A 19322-nucleotide genomic window follows, 5' to 3' on the forward strand; every position below is an offset into this window, starting at 1 on the left:
GAAATAATCCCCATTTTGTCAAGGAACAGTGATCTATGTTCCAGACTTCATTGCTGCTCATGACTACGTAGCCGACACGTTTTCTTTTTAAACACAGTGTTACGCGCATGCAATTTAGTTTTGCCGCCGTACTTGACGTAAAGCAGTAGAGCTGCAATCTAAGAAAATTTATCTATTCGATAGTCTTGCGTCCCAATTTTCGTCCCAATTGCTCTCGCAGATTTTTTTTTTTTTTTTAGAAAATTAAAACTGAAAATTACGGGTAACACTGTGTCAAAGTCGCCACCAACTGCGCATTGCTCGTCGAGTACGGCGGCAAAACCGGGCATAAAAAAATAGGCGTATAACACTGGGTCTTAATAACAAAAAAAGTCTGCTACGTACCGGCTACGTAGCCATCATGAGCGGCAAGCCAGTCGGGAACATAGATCACTGTTGCTCGACAAGTTAGGGATTTCCCACCAGACGTCGTCCCGAGCCGATTTTCCGCAATTTTACTCGCAAATTAAAAACATTTAGCGTTCCCTGTCACACGCACACCTTGTTATACTGGGGTTACAAGCAGAGTTGTACGTAACGCGTTACTAGTAATTGCGTTACTAGTAATCAATTACTTTTTTCAGTAAATTTTAACGTAATCAATTAATTTTGTGAGCAAGTAATTTTCCAAGTAATCTGATTACAATTTTCGGTAATCAATTACTGAGTAATCGATTACTTTTTTAACCTCCTGTCAACAATGGCAACACTTTTCAGCAAGCCCGATCTTCGACTGAAGCAATGACGCAGATGTCACTGTGACAGCCGTCTCTAGTCCTCACGTGTTCCATGCAGACCACAGTAATACGATGATTCCTTACAACCGCGACCTACTGGAGCAACAGTAACAATAGTAACAAGACGAAGCGGATGTTTCAACGCCTATACGGTCGTCCTCATCTGGGACAGGAGCACGACCTACTAGATTATAACGACCACGTCACAATCAGAAAACCCTATGAGGGGCCTGTCCTCACGATCCGCCAGGGGCGCTACTGATCGGCAAAACACGATTGGACGATGGAAATTTGAATTCTGAACGCGCAGAAGCGTGTGTACGACCACCGTAGCAGACGACAGCGATAGCGCTTATGAAAACGCGTAGAATGATGATGATAATCAACCTCGGAATGAAACATCTGTGGAACGTCCACCGCTTCTACAGAAATACTAAGGTAAGCTGAAGTACAAAGTATTGTAGAAGTTGAGGAAGCAATAACTGGGACGATGAGAAGCGCCACCGAAACTAAGGAGAGGGCTATAAGATCGGAGGGCCGTGGGACCCCTCTAGCGGTCGCTCCTGGCAATACCACGCCCATCTAGTTGCCCAGTCACGTGATCCCCACATGTTTCGGCGTTATGGCGGTCTGCTCGGAGGATTGGAAGTTTAGCAAACCTCATCTTCAGCAAACGTCTTACCTTCAAGGAGTCCATCCGCACAATACTTTGAAGGTTATGGGTTGTTTCAACATTTGCCGCGTGACAAATCACAACAAAAGTTGAGCAAAACAGAAGAGAAGCCAGGCAATGTCACGATGACGTACGTACGTCTTCTAGCGATTTGTGATCCATTGCTTCCACACTGAGATGATCTATCTTGTGTTTCAACGGGTGTGGTAACTTCTAAGATGTTATGAAAGTGGAAACAAGTTATTCGGCCGCAGCTCGTCTCTGTATTCAGGTAAGATACGCTGCGGACATGGAGGACGCCATGTTTTATGACGTCTTGCCGTGACGTTTATGGGTCACGTGTGTGGGCAACTAACCACAATGCCATGCGCGGATCACAGCACGCTCGCTTGCATTGGGAGAGGCGCTTAGGGCATCTCCTTAGTTTCTTACCTCCATGCGCCACCGCTACCATCCAAGCATGCGGCGCATAGAAGGGGTGCGCCTGACATGGTCGTTATAATCTAGTAGGTCGTGGACAGGAGGCGAGACAATTTAAAAGTAACGGGAAAAGTAACGCGTTACATTTCTAATCGGTAACGTATTACATTTCTGATGAAGTAATTTGTAACGGTAAAGAATTACTTTTCGCGCAGTAGTAACAGTAATTGTAATCAATTACTTTTTTCGAGTAACGTGTACGACTCTGGTTACAAGCAACAAGTTGTTAAACATAACTGGTGCTGGTTTACGGTGTACCTTTTACAGTGAACCCTCGTTATTATGACCGTGGTCGTTCCCGAGAATTTTGGTCATAATGCGGAATTGTCATATTAACGAGGGGGATTCGCAGAGGTTTCATTGCATTGTTCCCCAGGAGTATGGTCGTAAAGCGCGTATGTCATATTATCGGGGGTCATATTAACGAGGGTTCACTGTAGTTGGATTAAAGCGATTGGGTTTCCGCGGTCGTTGTTCCATACCTGGTGCGTTGTATGGGTGGCCTGGTGTCCTTCTTCCTGGAGCCTCCATAGGAAAAAGTTTGTTTCTTGGGTGGAGCAGATGTCTGCGGAGGTTGATGACTCCGATCCATGTGGAAGTAGACGTGAGTGCTGAGATGTTTGGTGAGGCCCGACATGGCATGGCCATCATGTTGTACTCAACAGGCTGCGGACGACGCCAAACACCACGCCACTGTCTAACGCAAGGAACATATTACGATCATTTACTTGACGCTCTAGGAATGGACACCTTTTCTTTTCTTTTCCTTTTCTTTTCTTTCTTTCTCTTTTTTTTCTTTTTTTTTGCAACGTTGCGTGGCTTTTACTTTCTTAGACAATATACTGACGAGTCCGGTAGACACAAATATTTCGGGCCTATATGAATGGCCGAGCTGTTCAAACCTGCTGTGATTCTATGGGCCCTTCTCGTAACATTGGACAGCACCGACAGGGACAGCACCGACAAGGACAACACCGACAGGGACAACATCGACAGGGACAACATCGACAGGGACAGCATCGACAGGGACAGCATCGACAGGGACAGCATCGACAAGGACAGCATCGACAAGGACAGCATCGACCAAACATTCATCAAGTCAGTCTCGACAACTACGCGCTTGTTCGAGATGTTTTGGACATATTCGTGCGTCGTATTACATTTTTGTGGTCGTGACAGTGTGACGTCATTTACCGTGGTCATCGGGGCTCTATTTTCTTTTGCGCCATAGGCCCCTATGGGAAGATTTCGCCATAGGGACGTGGGACCTTTCCGCGACCTGGCCTCCTGCAGTATATATGCATCGCGTATCACGTGTGCATTTGATTCTCATCTCATTGCACATAATAGCCCGCATGTAATGCGAGTAGAGTACCCTGCGGTGAAGTATACCTCGTGTCGTGATTGACTGACTGATTGAAAAATAAAAAAAAAATATCAGCTTCTTTCAGTGTATAGCCGTTGAGTTGTTCCGATAGTACGTTACGTTAAAACTCGAAGAACAAGCCTTATCTCAGCTGTCGACGAAGAAGTATCTTTCCGCAGCCAGCTCATGACTGCCATCACTTCATCAATAATAGGTATGCCTACCAGACAGACACAGACAACTATGCTAGCCACTATACTATATAGTCCCTTTTTTTTTTTTTCCAATACAATAAAATTCTTCCTTCACAGAATTCTAAATTAAGGCAAGTGAATGGACAAATTCTAAGGTTATAGCTTTTGCCTTTCATTGATCATTTCATCAGCATTATTTTGATTAGCTTACTGCATATGCATAAAACCTTTCATGGTGGTTTATGATGCTTTTAAGCTACACGCAACTTTTGGCACGATTGATTGATTTTTATATCTCCCAAATGCAGGTAGGAATACGAAAATGGAACTCTCTACCACAGAATGTGGCATCCTTAAACAATATTGTTGATTTTTTTCGAGGCATACGAACAAGCATTTCCAAATCCATGCTGACTGCAGAAGACACGGGACAGAAAACACAACTGGCGCAGACAAGCACTTGGCACTTCGAGATGACTATAGAAATACAATTAAATATAGTGGAATAGACGGAGCGCGTTGGTAACAAGTCCATGATGAGCATGGACTTGTATTATCAACGCGCCGCGTCTATCCCTGAACGAGTATTTCTGAAGAAATCCTCCTCATGTAGTTGAGCACACTCCCTTATGTAATGCCTTCTTATTAATATTAACATATATTAATAAAAATTAACATAAAATATTAACATAAAATATTAACATATTCCCCTCCGAGCACGACTAGTAACGTTCACGGAGGCATTATCTACTTTGCACTGAACCTTGGAACCAATGGGGGAGGGTTCTTGCTGTTCGTCCCCGTAACTACATAGAGCGGAATCGTGACACAAATGTTTGATGATCCGAATGTTCCCTACCTTGCATTCTTGAGCTTCGATGAAGAGTAAGCGCTAGAAAAAAAAAAAAGATGACCCTGATGGGGGGCAGCGAATCGATCAGATGGATCGATTAGCACAATGGAAAGACAGATATCCAACGGGCTCTCTTTACAGGACCCCTCTGTCTGTGGCCAATCATGTTTTCATCTTGGGCGGCGGAGTCCGTGGTGTTATTCGTGTTGTTTGTGCGAGCACACCAAATGCCGTAGAGAGGAGGGGTCCATGTGGTCCTCTTCACAGCCGGACAACATGACGGATACAGATGAAGTTATAAGCAGCTGCGATGTGCTTCAAGGTCATCGATCTGTAAAAGAGGAAATGGGAGGTGAAGATGACGGCCTCAAAAATGAAAAAAAAAGAACACGCACAATCCGTACGAACGGCAAGCAGCTTTGAAAGCTCCTACTACGGACACCTCTCCTAGACGGACACTCCTCTACTGCGGACAGCTGGGTTTTTCCCCCGCAAGCTTTAATGCTCTTACTTCAGCACTTCTGCGCCTCGTGTATACGGACACCTCCCTTCAGCGGATAAGGAACCTGGTTCCCGTGGGTGTCCGTGCTATAGAGGGGTTTCACTATATTAATAATTCATACACACGTCCATTCTGGCTCCAAAGATTGCACAATAGCATAGCTCTATGCAGCGACTCCGACAGACGCCTCCCTCAGCACTTGCACACGTGCCCCGAATGATATCCTCTGTATTGAACACCGCAGAAGTTACAAGGAAAGAAGAGGTGGGAGAGAGAAAGGGGGAGAGAGAAAGGAGATGCCCTCTCCCAGCGTTCAAGCCATGACTCGAGGTGTGCGCGAGCAACACCACCTAGACACAGAAGACCAGCTTAATACCTCCTCTCACTCCTTCACGCGTAGACATGTAAAGTCAATGGTGGTGGTGGTGGTGGTGGTGATAGGGCTTGCCGTTGTCGGCCTCACGTATGTGGGCAACGTCACGACTCAATGTAAAGTCAATCAATCGCAGAAGCCAGCCAAGATGACAGCCAATCGTCGCAGACGATTTTGAAACACAGGCTTTCTGTGGCTGCCAGTGGCCGCCCCTGCGGCTGATGGTGGATCGTTTCCATAGCTACGGCCGCTGAAAGCACGGTTGTGATTGGCTGACTTTCTGTGTCGTGTTTCACTTTTTGGTCCTGTTTTTAAACGTGTTGAGCGATCGGAAGGATCTAGTGCACGGCTGCGTGCATCACATAGCGTACCTGTCGTACCAGGCGCAGTGCCGTCCATTTCTCCTTCGGTGACTTGGCCTGGCTTGGATTGTGCTTCAACTGGATCTTTAGCGCGCTACAATCCAACGCAATCCAACCTCTGGTAACAATGGGGTATCTAAGGGCGGCCTCCGGCATTGCACGCATCGGGATAGGAACAAATACAAGGGAAAATGGCGACCTTGAGGGACCTGTTCGAGGGTGTCACTTCGAACTTAACACCTGTACCGACGAGATAAAAAGCGAAGCAAAGTGCAAAAATGCCACAAAAACACGAATAAAAAAAAAAGATGACAACATTACGTCGGGTGAAAAACATTCTATTTCGAATTGAATTAAATGTGCGAAATCCTGCTTTTATGGCGCTTGGTGACGAGGCTTGGACAGTTTAGATGGAATGCCGTAAACTGTCTTGCGGGAACGCCATTGCCCTTCTATCTCAGTTTTGTAGCAAAGGCCGTATTGTACGCCGTCTGGCAAGGAGTTAATGACAGTATGCACTTACGGCCGTGACCGTTAAGGCCGTAAGTGCTCCCGCTTAACAGGGGTATAACTGTGCTCTCGACAATCTCGCTACACAAAAAGGAAAGCCACCTATGGAATTTAGCGCGGAGTTTCTCCACAGCAAGCCTGAAAATCATGAATGGCTAAAAAGGAAAAAAAAAAAAGATTACTGCGTCGCTACAACTGCTTCTACACATAAACACTTTATAGGCATTTTCGTCCGCACTCGTTAAATACATATCCCAACCAAGTACATATACCGCTGCAAATGTACGTGTTGCGCCGAATCCCGGCACCTGCGGAGATTCATAACGACCGATAACCATGACTATAAATATGTAATGTGCTGGCGGTCGCTGCCATCGTGGAAGAAGCTGGACTTATTCGGGCGTTTACGAGGAACAACTCGATGGTAGGATGTCGTCCCTCTCGCACATGTGCACCGGAAAAGCCCCCGAGTGCTACGATGATAATGCAGTAATAAATTGCCACTGATTCTGATCTATCTTATGTATCGGTAAGGCCATGGCCAGCGGCAACTCTTCGCCTCCGGGGGCACAAGTGAGATATTTGCGCTCCCTTTCCCCCTGTATACTTAATTTTCGTTCTCTCCCCTGTCGTTCTAGGGGGGGGGGGGGCTACTTCAGGCGGGCTCCAGAGGGGCAATTGCTCCCTACGACCGCGTTCAGCTTACAGCCCCACCGTGCAAGTGTCGTGGTGTGTCTGCTTGTTGCGACGTAAGGTGATGCGGTTAACTATTGTAGCCAATAGGAAAAAGCGTAGGGCGGGGCCTAAACGAGCCGTACTTAGGTTGAAAACGACTACAGTCAAACTCCTTTACAACGAAACTCAGGGGACAGCAAAAAAAATTCGCAGTAAAGGTATTTTCGTTAAAAAGGATGTCTATTATTGGACCTATAGGCTCCAGCGGGACCGCAAAAAAAAATTTGCTGTAGTGGTATTTTCGTTAAAAAGGTGTTCGCTATAAAGGAGTTTGACTGTATAGCGTATAATCAGTGTATTGAGCGATGCCGTTTCCAATAAACCGGCGGTGTTCATCTGGAGGTTCTACAAAGGAGTAGTTACTGCCTTTTCATGTTCGGGGATCCATGTTCTCCCTTCAATACATCTTTGGTTCTTCCCGAAGACTGTGAGGTCGCGGGTGCGAGTCCCATCAGCAGCTACGTCGTGATCCAAGGACAGCGACTGACGAAGAGTCAGCGAGTGCTGCATCCTCTCTTCCTGTGAACGAGGCTTCGGTGTGGGGACGAGAGTGCAGCGTATATAGCGCAATGGTAGCACACCTGATCCCCCTGTGTTTTTGCGGCGCGGGCTTTCCCAGAGCGCATCCTAACACCCACTCTATCAACGTCCGTAGCCACTCATATAGCAACAGCTGCTTCGCGGCGATAACACTGGATAAACAAAAGACCGAAAAACGATGTCAGCAATCACTTTCCTTTAGCAGTCAAACCGCGAAAAAAAAAATTAAAAAAAATGTGAGTCATTTAATTGCGTAACGCGGAGCAGAGACACCTCACCCCGGTCATATCGGAGAACGTCGGAAGAGGGCGTTGCAATTAAGGGGAGGAAGTTTTTCGCCGACGTAGTTACCACATTTCGCTGGCCGAGGATTAACTGTTCCACTAGAAAGTTTCTTTTTACGGCGTCGTAAACGGTCTTTGTCGCTCGTCGCTGGAAGTATATAACGAGAAAGGAGAGCGATAAATTTCATTTTAAAGAATTGCGTGACGGACTAAATATTCCGCCCGTATAGGGAAAATAAGAACGTCCAAGTTTGTGATGATAACCGCCGACGTTCTCGAAATTAATAAAAAAATGTGTTTACTGGAATGAAGTTAACTGGCGAAGGAGTATATATGTTCGAGTGTATAAGAAAGGTCAATCATAGGCAAGATCGACTCGATAAACTTTTTAATCTATAATGTAAAACCCGGAGACTCGGGAACACGAAGGGACAAACGCAACACGAAGTCTTGAGACTTCGTGTTGTGTCTGTCCCTTCATGTTTCCTATAGTTTCGGTGTTTTATACATTTTGCATAAACCTCACCAGCTCGCTTGCTTCTTATAACCCTGTCACACGGGCAGTCTTCAACGACCATTGAAACCAATGACCATTGGAAATGCACGTAGCGCCACCAAGCGTGTAACGCGTCAACATCTCCAAGAGCATTGGATCCAATGCTTCCTGAGAGGTTGACACATTTCACGCTAGGTGGTGCTACCTGCATTTTCAATGGTAATTGATCTCAATAGTCCTTGAAGACTGCCCGTGTGACAAGGGTCTTTTCCTAATCCAGTTCTGCGTCTCTCGCTACGGGGAGTATTGCTTCACTGCTCATTGCTGAGTCGTGTGTTCGTGTCTCTGTGTACCCAGACTCGGGCTTTTACATTATGGAGTTCATTCACCGTATAGCCTGCACTCTATGCCATTTTGTCAGTTGCTTCACTCAAACACAGCTGAGTTTAACGAGGGTGTCAAAGGTATGGCGCGTGAGGTACGACATCTAGATAGAGGTTAGGCATAGATTAGGTTAGATAGAATTTAAAGAGAGACTTCGCAAGGATTCGAAAAAAAAATTAGATGATCATCATACCGAACACAGACCGCTCCCTCGATACTGAATACAACATTCGCATTCATTTCGTGCGAGTAATTAATTCGTAAATGATGACAATACCAAACCGAAACCAAAATGCAAAGCGCACAGCGGTTCGCTCAGAGGAAGATACTGTGACGTCACCCGGCATTGTCGTCTGCTACGAAGCTCGCATTCTTGCATGCCGGATGACGTCAGCAGCGTTACTTTCAGCGCCCTCTTGCTTCACAGAGGCGAAGCGCCCACTTCGTAATAATTCGTTCGAATAAACTCGGCGCACTTTGGGAACGCGATATTTCGTATGTATGTTCCTGACACCGCAAGGGTTATTACTATGTTACAAACTTTGTGGTGATTTTGTTGCGGAGTCCCACTTTAAGTATAGACAATGGATACAGGAAAGGTCCATCTGATAAGGCAAAGCTGGTTAACTTTGAACCGAGGTCAACGGTCCCTTGACTCGAATTTAACACTTAACTCTGCTTCGTTAAAGAGAGCTATTGTCACGGAAACATTCATCACGTCACCATCTAACGTTTGTAAATAAAAAAAGAAATGGGTGTTAACTCGAAGTTTTAGCACGCCTTGATCTCCGTTCAAAGTTACCCAGCGTTGGTGCAACCGGGTCTTAGCGAAGCAGAGCTGAGATCCCTTAGAGATAAGAGATAAGGACCAGAGATAAGGACCGTTGATCTCGGCTCAAATGTTAATCGACGTTGGTGGAACAGGGCATCGGGAAACTAAAGTAATTTCTTTATGCGAGAGTGTTGTACGCGCACTGCTTCGAGAGTTTCATTCACAGCTGCGAAGTATAGTTTTAGATATGCCCATTTCTTCTTCTTCTTCTTTTTTCTTTTTTTATTGAGTATCGCCACCGCGATGCCAGTGTGGCTATGAGCAGTACACAGACGTTGACAGAGGGAGAGAGGGGACAGCAGAGGGGTCCTTATTTTTTTCGATTGTTCGCTCTGGTGACGCAATTATACCTGTGCAACCGCTCGGGGATCCATTTCCTGTTTGTGTGCCATCCATTGAATACGAAATTAAGGCCCAAACCAATTTTCAACGCGCGCGCGCGCGGAGGGGGTCGCGGGGTGTACGCTGGAGCATGTCGACTGCACAAATTCACACGCGTCCGGGTGCATTTTGCGAGGAGTCGACAGAGCGGTGGCTGCGCCGTACGCGGCAGACGAGGTTGCGTGGGAGTAACTCCCACAATGTTTTGGACAATATCCACCAGACAAAATATTTATCTCTACGTTTCAACGATATCTGGAACGAATGAACGAACGCGGACACCGTAGAAAGCAACAGCTCCAACAAACGCTTCTGGGCGACGAATACGGTATAGCATTAAGAGGGTCCCGCGGGCGTTTCTTCGCTGCGCGTGACGTTTTGACGCTGAGAAAACGCTCCATGGCTTTACAACCCATAGGAGCAAAAAATATAACATTAAAAGCCTTCTCGTCTATTTTTCTAATATACGTACCTACTTGCACAGTTGTAAGTAACACTTCCTTGTGTATGACGAACTCAGTTCGTGAGTCGCCCCTTGAGTCGTCTTGTCCTCATGATCGAGGGAGTGTATAACCTACAAGTTCATCCCACTTTGCTCGCACACAAACAAATAAAGAAACGATGATGAAATGCCCAATATACGTAGATGCCTATTCTTAGAAGACCCTCCCTAAAGATGTCCTTTGTCTACCTGCAACACAGGTGCACTTAAGAGGTGACGCATGAAACTCGTATGAGGACACCAATAAACGTTTGTGCGCCACCAACCCTTGAGGTCCCAATTTTAGAGCTCAAGGTCGGAGCTCCGAAAGCACCCGCGCCACGGAGATGCGACGCAAGTGGACATTCTTTTTCAGCAATATCTCGCAGTATTCCACGTAAAAATAATTTTCTTGTCCACAATATGAAAACGGGGAGAGTGTCAGGAAATATATCGTATTTTACGACGCTTTGCGGAAGAGTACATCAAATGGGAGGCATATTGCCGCGTTTCACCGAAACAAATTGAGCCTGTGTGTTTACAATCGTGCAACGAACTGACGCAAGAGAACAAACATCGGTCAGATGCAGCGCACACAGCAGGTGAGTTCTAGAGCTATAAGCCAGTTGCGGACAGTGAGTCTGGAATAGCTCTCGATTTCGATGGCTGTCTACGAGCCGTTTTAATTGTTAATGGCTCACGATGTCTCTGCTAATCCCATGGGTAGTGCTGTCTAAGTGAACACGTAGATAGCTGCATATTGGATTCGACCGAATAAAAGAAAAATGTTTCATCACAGCTGCGCCGGCTGCTCGAGGGAAACCAACCGCTAGGGGTTTAGGAGGTTAATGAAGAGCTGATGAAGTGGGCGAGGATATAATGCGTGCCGCCGCATTTTAATGTGTTCTTTCATTCATTGCACGTAACCCACGTGAATGTACGTGAAAATCGCTTTCCTCACTGTTCATGTGCGACAGCGTGCTGTGCGTACGTGCAGAATCTGCACCTCGAAGCAACCGTATATGAGCGGTGTGCAGACAGACATAGAGGGGACAGTAAGAAACACCGGAGTTAGTATATACGCCCTGAGTTCTCCCTCGAGAGCCTGCGGGAAAACCTCGTGCAGCAACGCCGTGCTTGTCATCGGTGGTGACGACAGTTGAACGACCGTACCAGAGATGGCTGGGACTTCTTTTACGGGTGGAACTCGCGCGCGCTTTCCTGATTATGCACGTGCGCCCTCTTTCTCGTCGAAATCATGTGAACTTCTAATAGAGCACACAAGAGGGAATGCCAGTTGAGATTGTCAGATGAACTTCTAGCAACCAACTCTTTCTCCGACTGTACCAAAGAGAGTTTCCGCCGGAAAAGACTCCTCGCATAACAGTTAGGTGTTCCGATAATGAGGACCCTTTTTGCGGACGTCCACAATAGAGGGGAATCTGTCTGTAAGAGCCTCCATTTGCATAATGGGTACACATCTCGACGGAGCAACGACTGTGACTCTTTCCCGACTTTTCTCGCCAGTTGTATTAATGATTCGCGTTCCACCTTCTATGAGAACACGATGGATGTTGCTACCAGGATTTTCGAGAAGCTTTTAACGTACGGAGCCATTACATGTTCGTTGCATTTAGACGGCGTTTAAAAAAAAAGTGAGTAGACGGACCTGTTCGCGCTATAAACGGCTGAGCCTTTTTTTTTTTCTTCTGCTTTTCTCATTCATTCCTAACACCGCGAAGCAATTGTGATACCTCATACAGCCCAGCCGAACGGTGGGATTCGATCCCGTCACCTTCTTCGTGTACGACCACCCGTGTCTACTTCGTCATGCCGCTGCTCGGTCGTCAGTTAACATTCGCTGTCGCCCGCTAACATTCGCTGTCCGCCCGCTAACATTCGCTATCGCCTGCTAACTTTCGCTGTCGTCTGCTATCTTTCGCTGTCGTCTGCTAACTTGCGCTGTCGTCTGCTAACTTGCGCTGTCGTCTGCTAACTTGCGCTGTCGTCTGCTAACTTGCGCTGTCGTCTGCTAACTTGCGCTGTCGTCTGCTAACTTGCGCTATCGTCTGTTAACTTTCGCTACCGTCTGCTAACTTTCGCTACCGTCTGCTAACTTTCGCTGTCGTCTGCTAACTTTCGCTACCGTCTGCTTTCGGATGCTCTATCCGTCTTTTTATTTTTATATAGCTGGTATTGGGCACATTTATTTTGAAATATGCTGTATTCAGTACTTGCTTCCTTCATTGCGTCTTTTCCTGCACATGGAACATAAAATGATACAGAGAGAGCCAGTTAATTTCGCTGAGAGTTCATCCGTCATTGTGACTACAATCAAGGCGAGAAAGTTCCTTTGCCACAAAGCGCGAAGCGAATAGAAAAGTCTTTTGTGGGATTTCAATCACCGTCGTCGTGCACAAGTATTGATGGGCAGACCTGACTCCTTTTTTTTATTGATGTAGTTTGTGTTTTTTTACGAACAGTATGATTAAGTTTGCCAGAATAGAAGTAACCCAAGATTTCGATGAAAAATTGTAAATCGTATTGCTTTTTTCGTTACTTTCACCGTACGCTTTCATCGCGAATGTTCGAAAGTCGAGCCCACAATAAGAGCGCCCGGAGTTCGTGATACAGGGAGTACAGGGATGTGGTAGCCGGGATCTTCTTGTGTTCTCCTTCAGATACTCTAGAAGTCGGGCCAGAACATCACTGTACTCCGTCTCTCTACCGCTTCGCCACGGCCAAAGTTGTTTCGCGGTGGTAACATGAAATCTTGATCCAGCTTGATCCAGATCCATTGAGCTCCTCCGTGGCCGCTACAACTCGGAAGGCAATATCGTTCTAAAGGGAGGGTTACCCTGACCTTGTTCTGCGGAGGGTTCTGTTTTTAGAACGTACTACCTACATGCAGAAGCTCCCACAGTCTCGTGACACTGTGGCGTGTTGTCATGTTTATTTGCGTTGCCAGTTAAGTGTATTTGTCTTTGTTGCAGTTTAATAAATTCTAGCGTTTATTCTTTTTTCCAATGGGAACATTCGCGGCCGATGTGTGTGATGTTTTTTGGGGAGAATCGTAAGAGATAATCGATATTGACAGATATAAACGGCAGATAGAATGGATGGTTTGCAACTCTCTGTCAGAATGACGTAAGGGAAGTTGCAATGTCACGTGGATCCACGCTTCCGGTCCGAAGTTTTGCTGGATTCGCATTGAATCAGTGTGTTTTCAACTTAAAAGTAGGCGGATTTTCGGCGCTCAACTGCACTAATTCTGCGGAAAAAGGACATAAAATGTATCCCGTACCCTAGAATCACGCGCAGACAAGGAGTACACAGAGAAATTCGAGACGACGAGAATTTGTCTGTACTTCTTGTCTGGAGTTTATTTCGCAGTCATGCACCACTGTCAGCACCAATTTCACTTTTGTCAATCCAGCGCTTTTGGAAAAATATCATCAGCCTAAAAGAAAATTGAACTAAGGGGTGCAGGCGCTTGTCACCAAATGTCGTCCTGTGTACTTACCACGTTGAATTGTGCGTGGCTGTGATAACATTATAAACTCATAATGTGAAAACAATTTCATTAAAGTCGCAACTTTGCCTAAAAATTAAAAGGAAACGATTACATGCGCATGATCCTCAGAGCGCCGGAGATTGCTGCGTAAAATACTGCCTGTACATTTTCTTGTACCATATCTGATATGCTGGATCTTTGCAATCTGAAACGTCAAATTGACCGCGTTGTTTCGCACAGCGAAAGATGGCAATTTTAAAGCGTGCGCCAAACGGAACCGAAACATGCACGAAGTGTCACGAAATCTAAACTTTGCCATAAGAAAATGCGTTCAAATCGTGCGTTGCTGTGGTTGTGGAAACTCTCATTCAGTTTGGTACTGATGATGTCCGTCGCATGACGGACGAAACGTCTGAGTAAACCTTGTTTACTCAGAAAAGAGGGGGGTTTTTTTTTTTGTTATGTTAAGTCGGAGTTCTCTACTTTTTTTGTCCCGTTATGTCGACTCCCGTCTCTTGGAGTATTTTTGCAAAATATTTGTTTGGGGAGCCGGCTTTCCCAGGCGAACTCACCATGGTTGTCGTTTAAGCCAGATTTTATAAACTTTTGATTTGCTCCAGTTGGAGCGAAACTAAAATTTCGCACCGGAAGTTCCAAGTCCCAGCATGCATAGCGCCACCTCTCAACTTGAAAGCCACCCGGTGTGTTTAAAAGTCATATTTATCTCTCCATCCCAAAAGGAGAATCAGGAGCAGACTGCTCACTCGACTGAACACGACTCGTACTTCTTATCTCTTACTTTTACAGTTTATACAACATGCACGTATTCGACCATTTTTTTTATTCACGCAGTCAGTAATCTCAAACATAGTTTATGCAGTTGCACAACAACACGCACATGTACGCATTAATTGACAACTTATTTACGCATTAATTTCGGCAAGTAATTTGCGCGCTTACGCAGCAATATTATCCATCAATAGCATATTTATGCGCTAATTTACGCAATTATACTGAGAGTTCACGGAGGTGCAGGTGCTGCCGCATTGAATGAGCTCGCATGCCGACGGCGCACCGAGTATTTTTATCCGGGCAAACACAAAACCCCCGAGCGAGCGACTTTATTAAAAGATGCTATGAAAATCCCGGGAGGTCCCCCATCTTGCGTTGGCTCACCGCGCGCGCGCTTCCGTTGCTTAGCAACCGTTTACAGCAGCCATTTTACGAAAAATTTAACCTAATGACGAGTTGAGGTATAAGAGAAAAACGTTGCCAAGCAGATGAGAAACATTGTGGCAACTTATTAGATAGGGCTCGGCAAAAATAATAAAAAGAGAGAAAGCTTTTTTCAATTGCGCCGTTCCAGCCGAGATCTGCTGCGACCTATAAAAGTAATGGCACCAGCAGGCGTCAATTTGTTCTCTTGTTTTGGTGGGCACGCGTGTGGATATTTAAATGCAGCTTCCTCCAAGCTTAGCGGATGGACAGGCTTTGCGTAGACGCGTCACAGAAAGGTTTCTTCGCCATCGAAATCTATACGAGGTCTAGGCTCGTGTTATGTTGTGCTACGTTACACCCTGTTGTTGTTCTGTCCAAGCTCAGGCTTAATTCGTCGTCATGGATACGAAATTCCTTTTGCACGTGCGCGCATGCAAAGGCAATATAGTGTCCATTTATGCTATAATAGATTACGTGATCTGTGGCAAGAACTTACCCCGAAAATACTATCTGCACGTTTACTGTTAATCGAAGACAACCTGCACTTGCACAACTGCACTTTTTGACCAGCACACGGGCTCTACCTGAAACACGCCATGAAGCGGAGTCATTGCGGTTAGTTCGTAGATGTGTCTCGTCTCGATTGATTGATTGATTATTTATCCCGATGACAACTTTTCGTAAAACTAATCCACGCCTCGAGAGCGCCATAAACGAACCAAAATGCACGAGACTTGTATCCCCGCACAGCTAGACTCCAAGAGCTGCGAAAACTCGCAGAGGTCGTGTGGAAGCGTGCGTGTGAAAGTGTGCCGATGAAGTGCGTGAATGTGTGTACGATGAAGTGCGTGAATGTGTGTACGATGCCGATGAAGGCGTACGCGTGTGACAGAGTTGGGTATAGATGTGGGATGTCCCGTAGAAGAAGAAAAAAAAATATCAGGCTAGAGGAACGGAGCACTATTTTCTTCCTGCGTTTCTTCGTCCGCGCGCTCTTTTAGCAGTTTTTTAAGACACGAGATACGGGCAGCCATATATCCGCGTCATACAGACCACTCGCAGAACGTAAAGATCGATAGCCTCCAGTTCTATCAATATTTTACCACCGACAACTCATTCCTTGGCTTTGACGGACAGTGAAGCACGTATATTCTCTCTTACTCTCTTACAGCGCGTGTTCTCTTCCCGTGATGTCTCTCGAAAAGTCGTAGAAAACTCCCTTTTCGTGGCCCGAGAAATAAACAGAAAGCGCACGTTGTCAAAATGGAAGTCGCTCCAAAGCGATATAAAACCCCAACAGGTTCTTCTCTCTTTCTCTCTCTCTTTGTTTCCTAGCCCTCGCCGGTGTTACGACGTGTCACCGGAAGAACGCAGTGAATCTTGTATGAGCAAGAGAAGACTAGGTAAAGCCATAAATCACGTGCTTGGCCTCCTTGGAGATCAACAGCATATATAAACAAAAGTGGGAGCGAAGGTATATAGGAAGCCAGCCTCATTCCAGTGAAGTTGTAATTTCAGTAATGTAAGGATTATAGCCCTAGTAGCTTTTGCGCCAAAAAAACCCAAATCATCATCATCATCAGTAATGTAAGGAATTGTTACATTTCCCGTAGAAATGTGTTCTACATGCGAGGCGTAGGAAGAAAAAAGATTGCTACGGTGTATAGATCGCTCTCGGAACTCCAGCAGCGTTGAGGCAGCCAGAAACCGCAAAAAAAAACCCGTGCTGCCAATAAAGCCCTATCTTTCAAGGGGCACTAAAATGCAAAAACGATTTCACTTCAAATTACTTTATACGCTACGTTAATTTCGTACTTATTATCATAATTCGAAGCTTTGATTCCGTTACGAAGCTACAATCAAAATTATACCGGACTCTTTCTTGCTTCGGCGCTAAGCAGTGAACGACGCTTGAGCTCGAGCATCAGTGTTTTTAGCACGACCTACTAGATTATAACGACCATGTCATAGGCACCCCTTCCCAGCGCCGCATTTGGCAGCTAGCGGTGGCGCTACCCATCGTCCCAGTTGTAGCTTCCTCAATTTCTGCAATACTTTGTACTTCAGCTTACCTGAGTATTTTTGTTCAAGCGGTGGATGTACCACGAGAGATGCTTCTTTCTAAATGTGATCACCATCATCATCATTCTATACGTTTTCATAGCAGCTGTTGCTGTCGTCTGCTATGGTAGTCGTGCGTCCGCTTCTGCGCGTTCAAAATTCAAATTTCCGCTGTCCAATCACGACGTAGATCTCGCTGACCGATGAGTAGCGCCCCTAGCGGATCGTGAGGACGGGCTCCTCGTAGGGGTTGCCAGTTATGACATGGTCGTTATAATTTAGAAGGTCATGGTTTTTCGTCCATGCTGCGCGCGCACGCCATAGAGCAGTCCCGGTGATAAACATAGTGCGCGTTTGCGAAGCGCACTGGCGTCGCTGTCTGAAGGAAGTGAAGATAAATACTATCAGTGGGGAACATTGTCGGTAACTGTTGTGGGCCCCAGTTCAGTGAATCGGTATTGAAAAATGCAGCAATGTGCATCATATGCGCGCGCATCTCCTGCTGTCTCATTGGACGCCGTCAATCTTTGCTTTCTGAGAATCCATTCGTTGTCAAAGAATGCTCTGTTTTCATCGCATTTTTCTTCTAAACGGCAGCGCTGTGTGAACAAATTTTTGTTTGAATCCTACTAATTAAAACACATACTTTCATTTGAGAGCAAGTTGTTTTTGCACTATATATAGGGTCACTTTCAGTCTGTACGCCTATCAATATATATATATATATATAAAGAGAGGGAAAAAGCCATTAAAAAATAAGAAAAAATGACGCTAGATGTGTTTGATATTCAAACTTACAGATTAAGATGGCTTCTATGGCTGCACGTAGAAAAACAGATACTCATGGAACGATGCGACAGCACCAGAGGACACGTGTTTCGCCGTGTTTGCGGCTCGTCGGCCCTGGGTAGCTGCGCATCGTTCGGGATTGGCAAACCCGATATATATATATATATACATGCGCTATTAGAACCTTGATTATGTACGAAAGTAAACAAGTAAACGTGTCGATAAGGAGAAGGGAAAGAATATACGTAAAAGGGGCCAGTAATTGACCCGTAACAAATTTCGTCTTCGTTCCGTAGGCATAGGGATCGGAACCGAAAACCACTAAAAACTCGTAATTTTCACCTGGTGTTCTTTTGAAGTGCGCCAGAAATCACCGACACACGGTGATGGAAGCAATGTTTACCCCCCCCCCCCCCCCCCACACACACACATTGATATCGTCCTCGTCCTCTTCACAGGTACTGCATCCATTCAGTGTCGAGGTCGTCCTTTTAGCAGTTGTATAGGCTTCCTCGTACGCGATTTTTTGTCGTCCAGCAACCCCAAGTTTTCATTTTGGACTGTGAAAAATAACGGCCAGTCCCTGAGCAAGTTGTAACAGCACTCTTAAAAAAAGGGTGTACTTTAACTCCATTTTTTGCCACATATATAACACCCTTTTGGAGAGTACAATGTACAATTACGCTCAAAAGGGTGTCTCCTCTCTCCCTAAAGGGACTAGCATAACACCTTTCTCCCTATACTGGAGAGTAATATTACTCCCCGGCAGGGAGAAGGTGTTATGCTACTCCCTTGAGGGACTGAGGATACACCCTTTTGAGCGTAATTGTACTCTCCAAAAGGGTGTTATATATGTGGCAAGGAAAGGAGTTAAAGTACACCTTTTTTTTTAAGAGTGAGGGTGTGTGCGATGAGTGAACAGGGTACGATAGAAGGTAACGGTATAGGTCCATTTTTTTCAAAAGAGAAATACTGCACTACTGCACCAGTGCTGCACCGGTTCTTACATGCGAGATCTATGGCAAAAAAAAAAAAAAGAAAAGCGAGATGGTTGCACTTCTTGAACTATAGTTCAGGAGGTGCAGGAGAAAAAGAACGGACCTAGTCGGGGGCGGAGCCAGGATTTTTCTGAGGGGGGTCCTGCCTTGGAAAGCATGCTACGTATTATACTACCAAGGTCAGCTGATACTCTATGTAAGGACTGAAATTGAGGGGGGGGGGGTCAGGACATCCGGACCCCCACCTTAAATCCGCCCCTGGACCTAGTATGCTACCGTGACATGTGGCACCTGAAATGCAGATCTGTAGCACGCAGTGTTGCTGGGAACCACTGCTGTGCCGGCAACGACAATAACAAAAGTACATTTGCGTTGTTTGAGAATCGTAAGCACGTGCTTTCGCTTTTAACCTCTGACAATCTGCTTAAAAAGTTCGCTTTCCTGAACCGGTGCGAACCGATATTTTGCGCTGCTGCGGAGCTGAACGAACCGAACCGAAAAAAAATAACCGTTCTGATCC

The 19322-nt window shown here is 45.8% G+C and overlaps 1 protein-coding gene across 3 annotated transcripts in view; it reads right to left on the minus strand.

Annotated features, from left to right (window-relative positions):
• The window catches only part of LOC135401634 (uncharacterized), a 74902-nt gene that overhangs the window by 21801 nt on the left and 33779 nt on the right, over positions 1-19322 (minus strand). Inside the window, exons 1-3 of one of the 3 annotated variants that reach the window (XM_064634143.1) lie at positions 4854-4880; positions 4349-4673; positions 2412-2626 (exon numbers count right to left, since the gene is read on the minus strand). In XM_064634143.1, coding sequence (XP_064490213.1) covers positions 2412-2566 — 155 coding nt within the window. In that variant the 5' untranslated portion in view covers positions 2567-2626; positions 4349-4673; positions 4854-4880. Of the gene's footprint in view, positions 1-2411; positions 2627-4348; positions 4674-4737; positions 4824-4853; positions 4881-19322 lie in introns of those variants that run through there. The other 2 variants (XM_064634144.1, XM_064634142.1) reach the window with 2 other exon arrangements.

Source organism: Ornithodoros turicata, chromosome 7 (assembly GCF_037126465.1).
Source record: "Ornithodoros turicata isolate Travis chromosome 7, ASM3712646v1, whole genome shotgun sequence".
NCBI classification, from domain to species: domain Eukaryota; kingdom Metazoa; phylum Arthropoda; class Arachnida; order Ixodida; family Argasidae; genus Ornithodoros; species Ornithodoros turicata.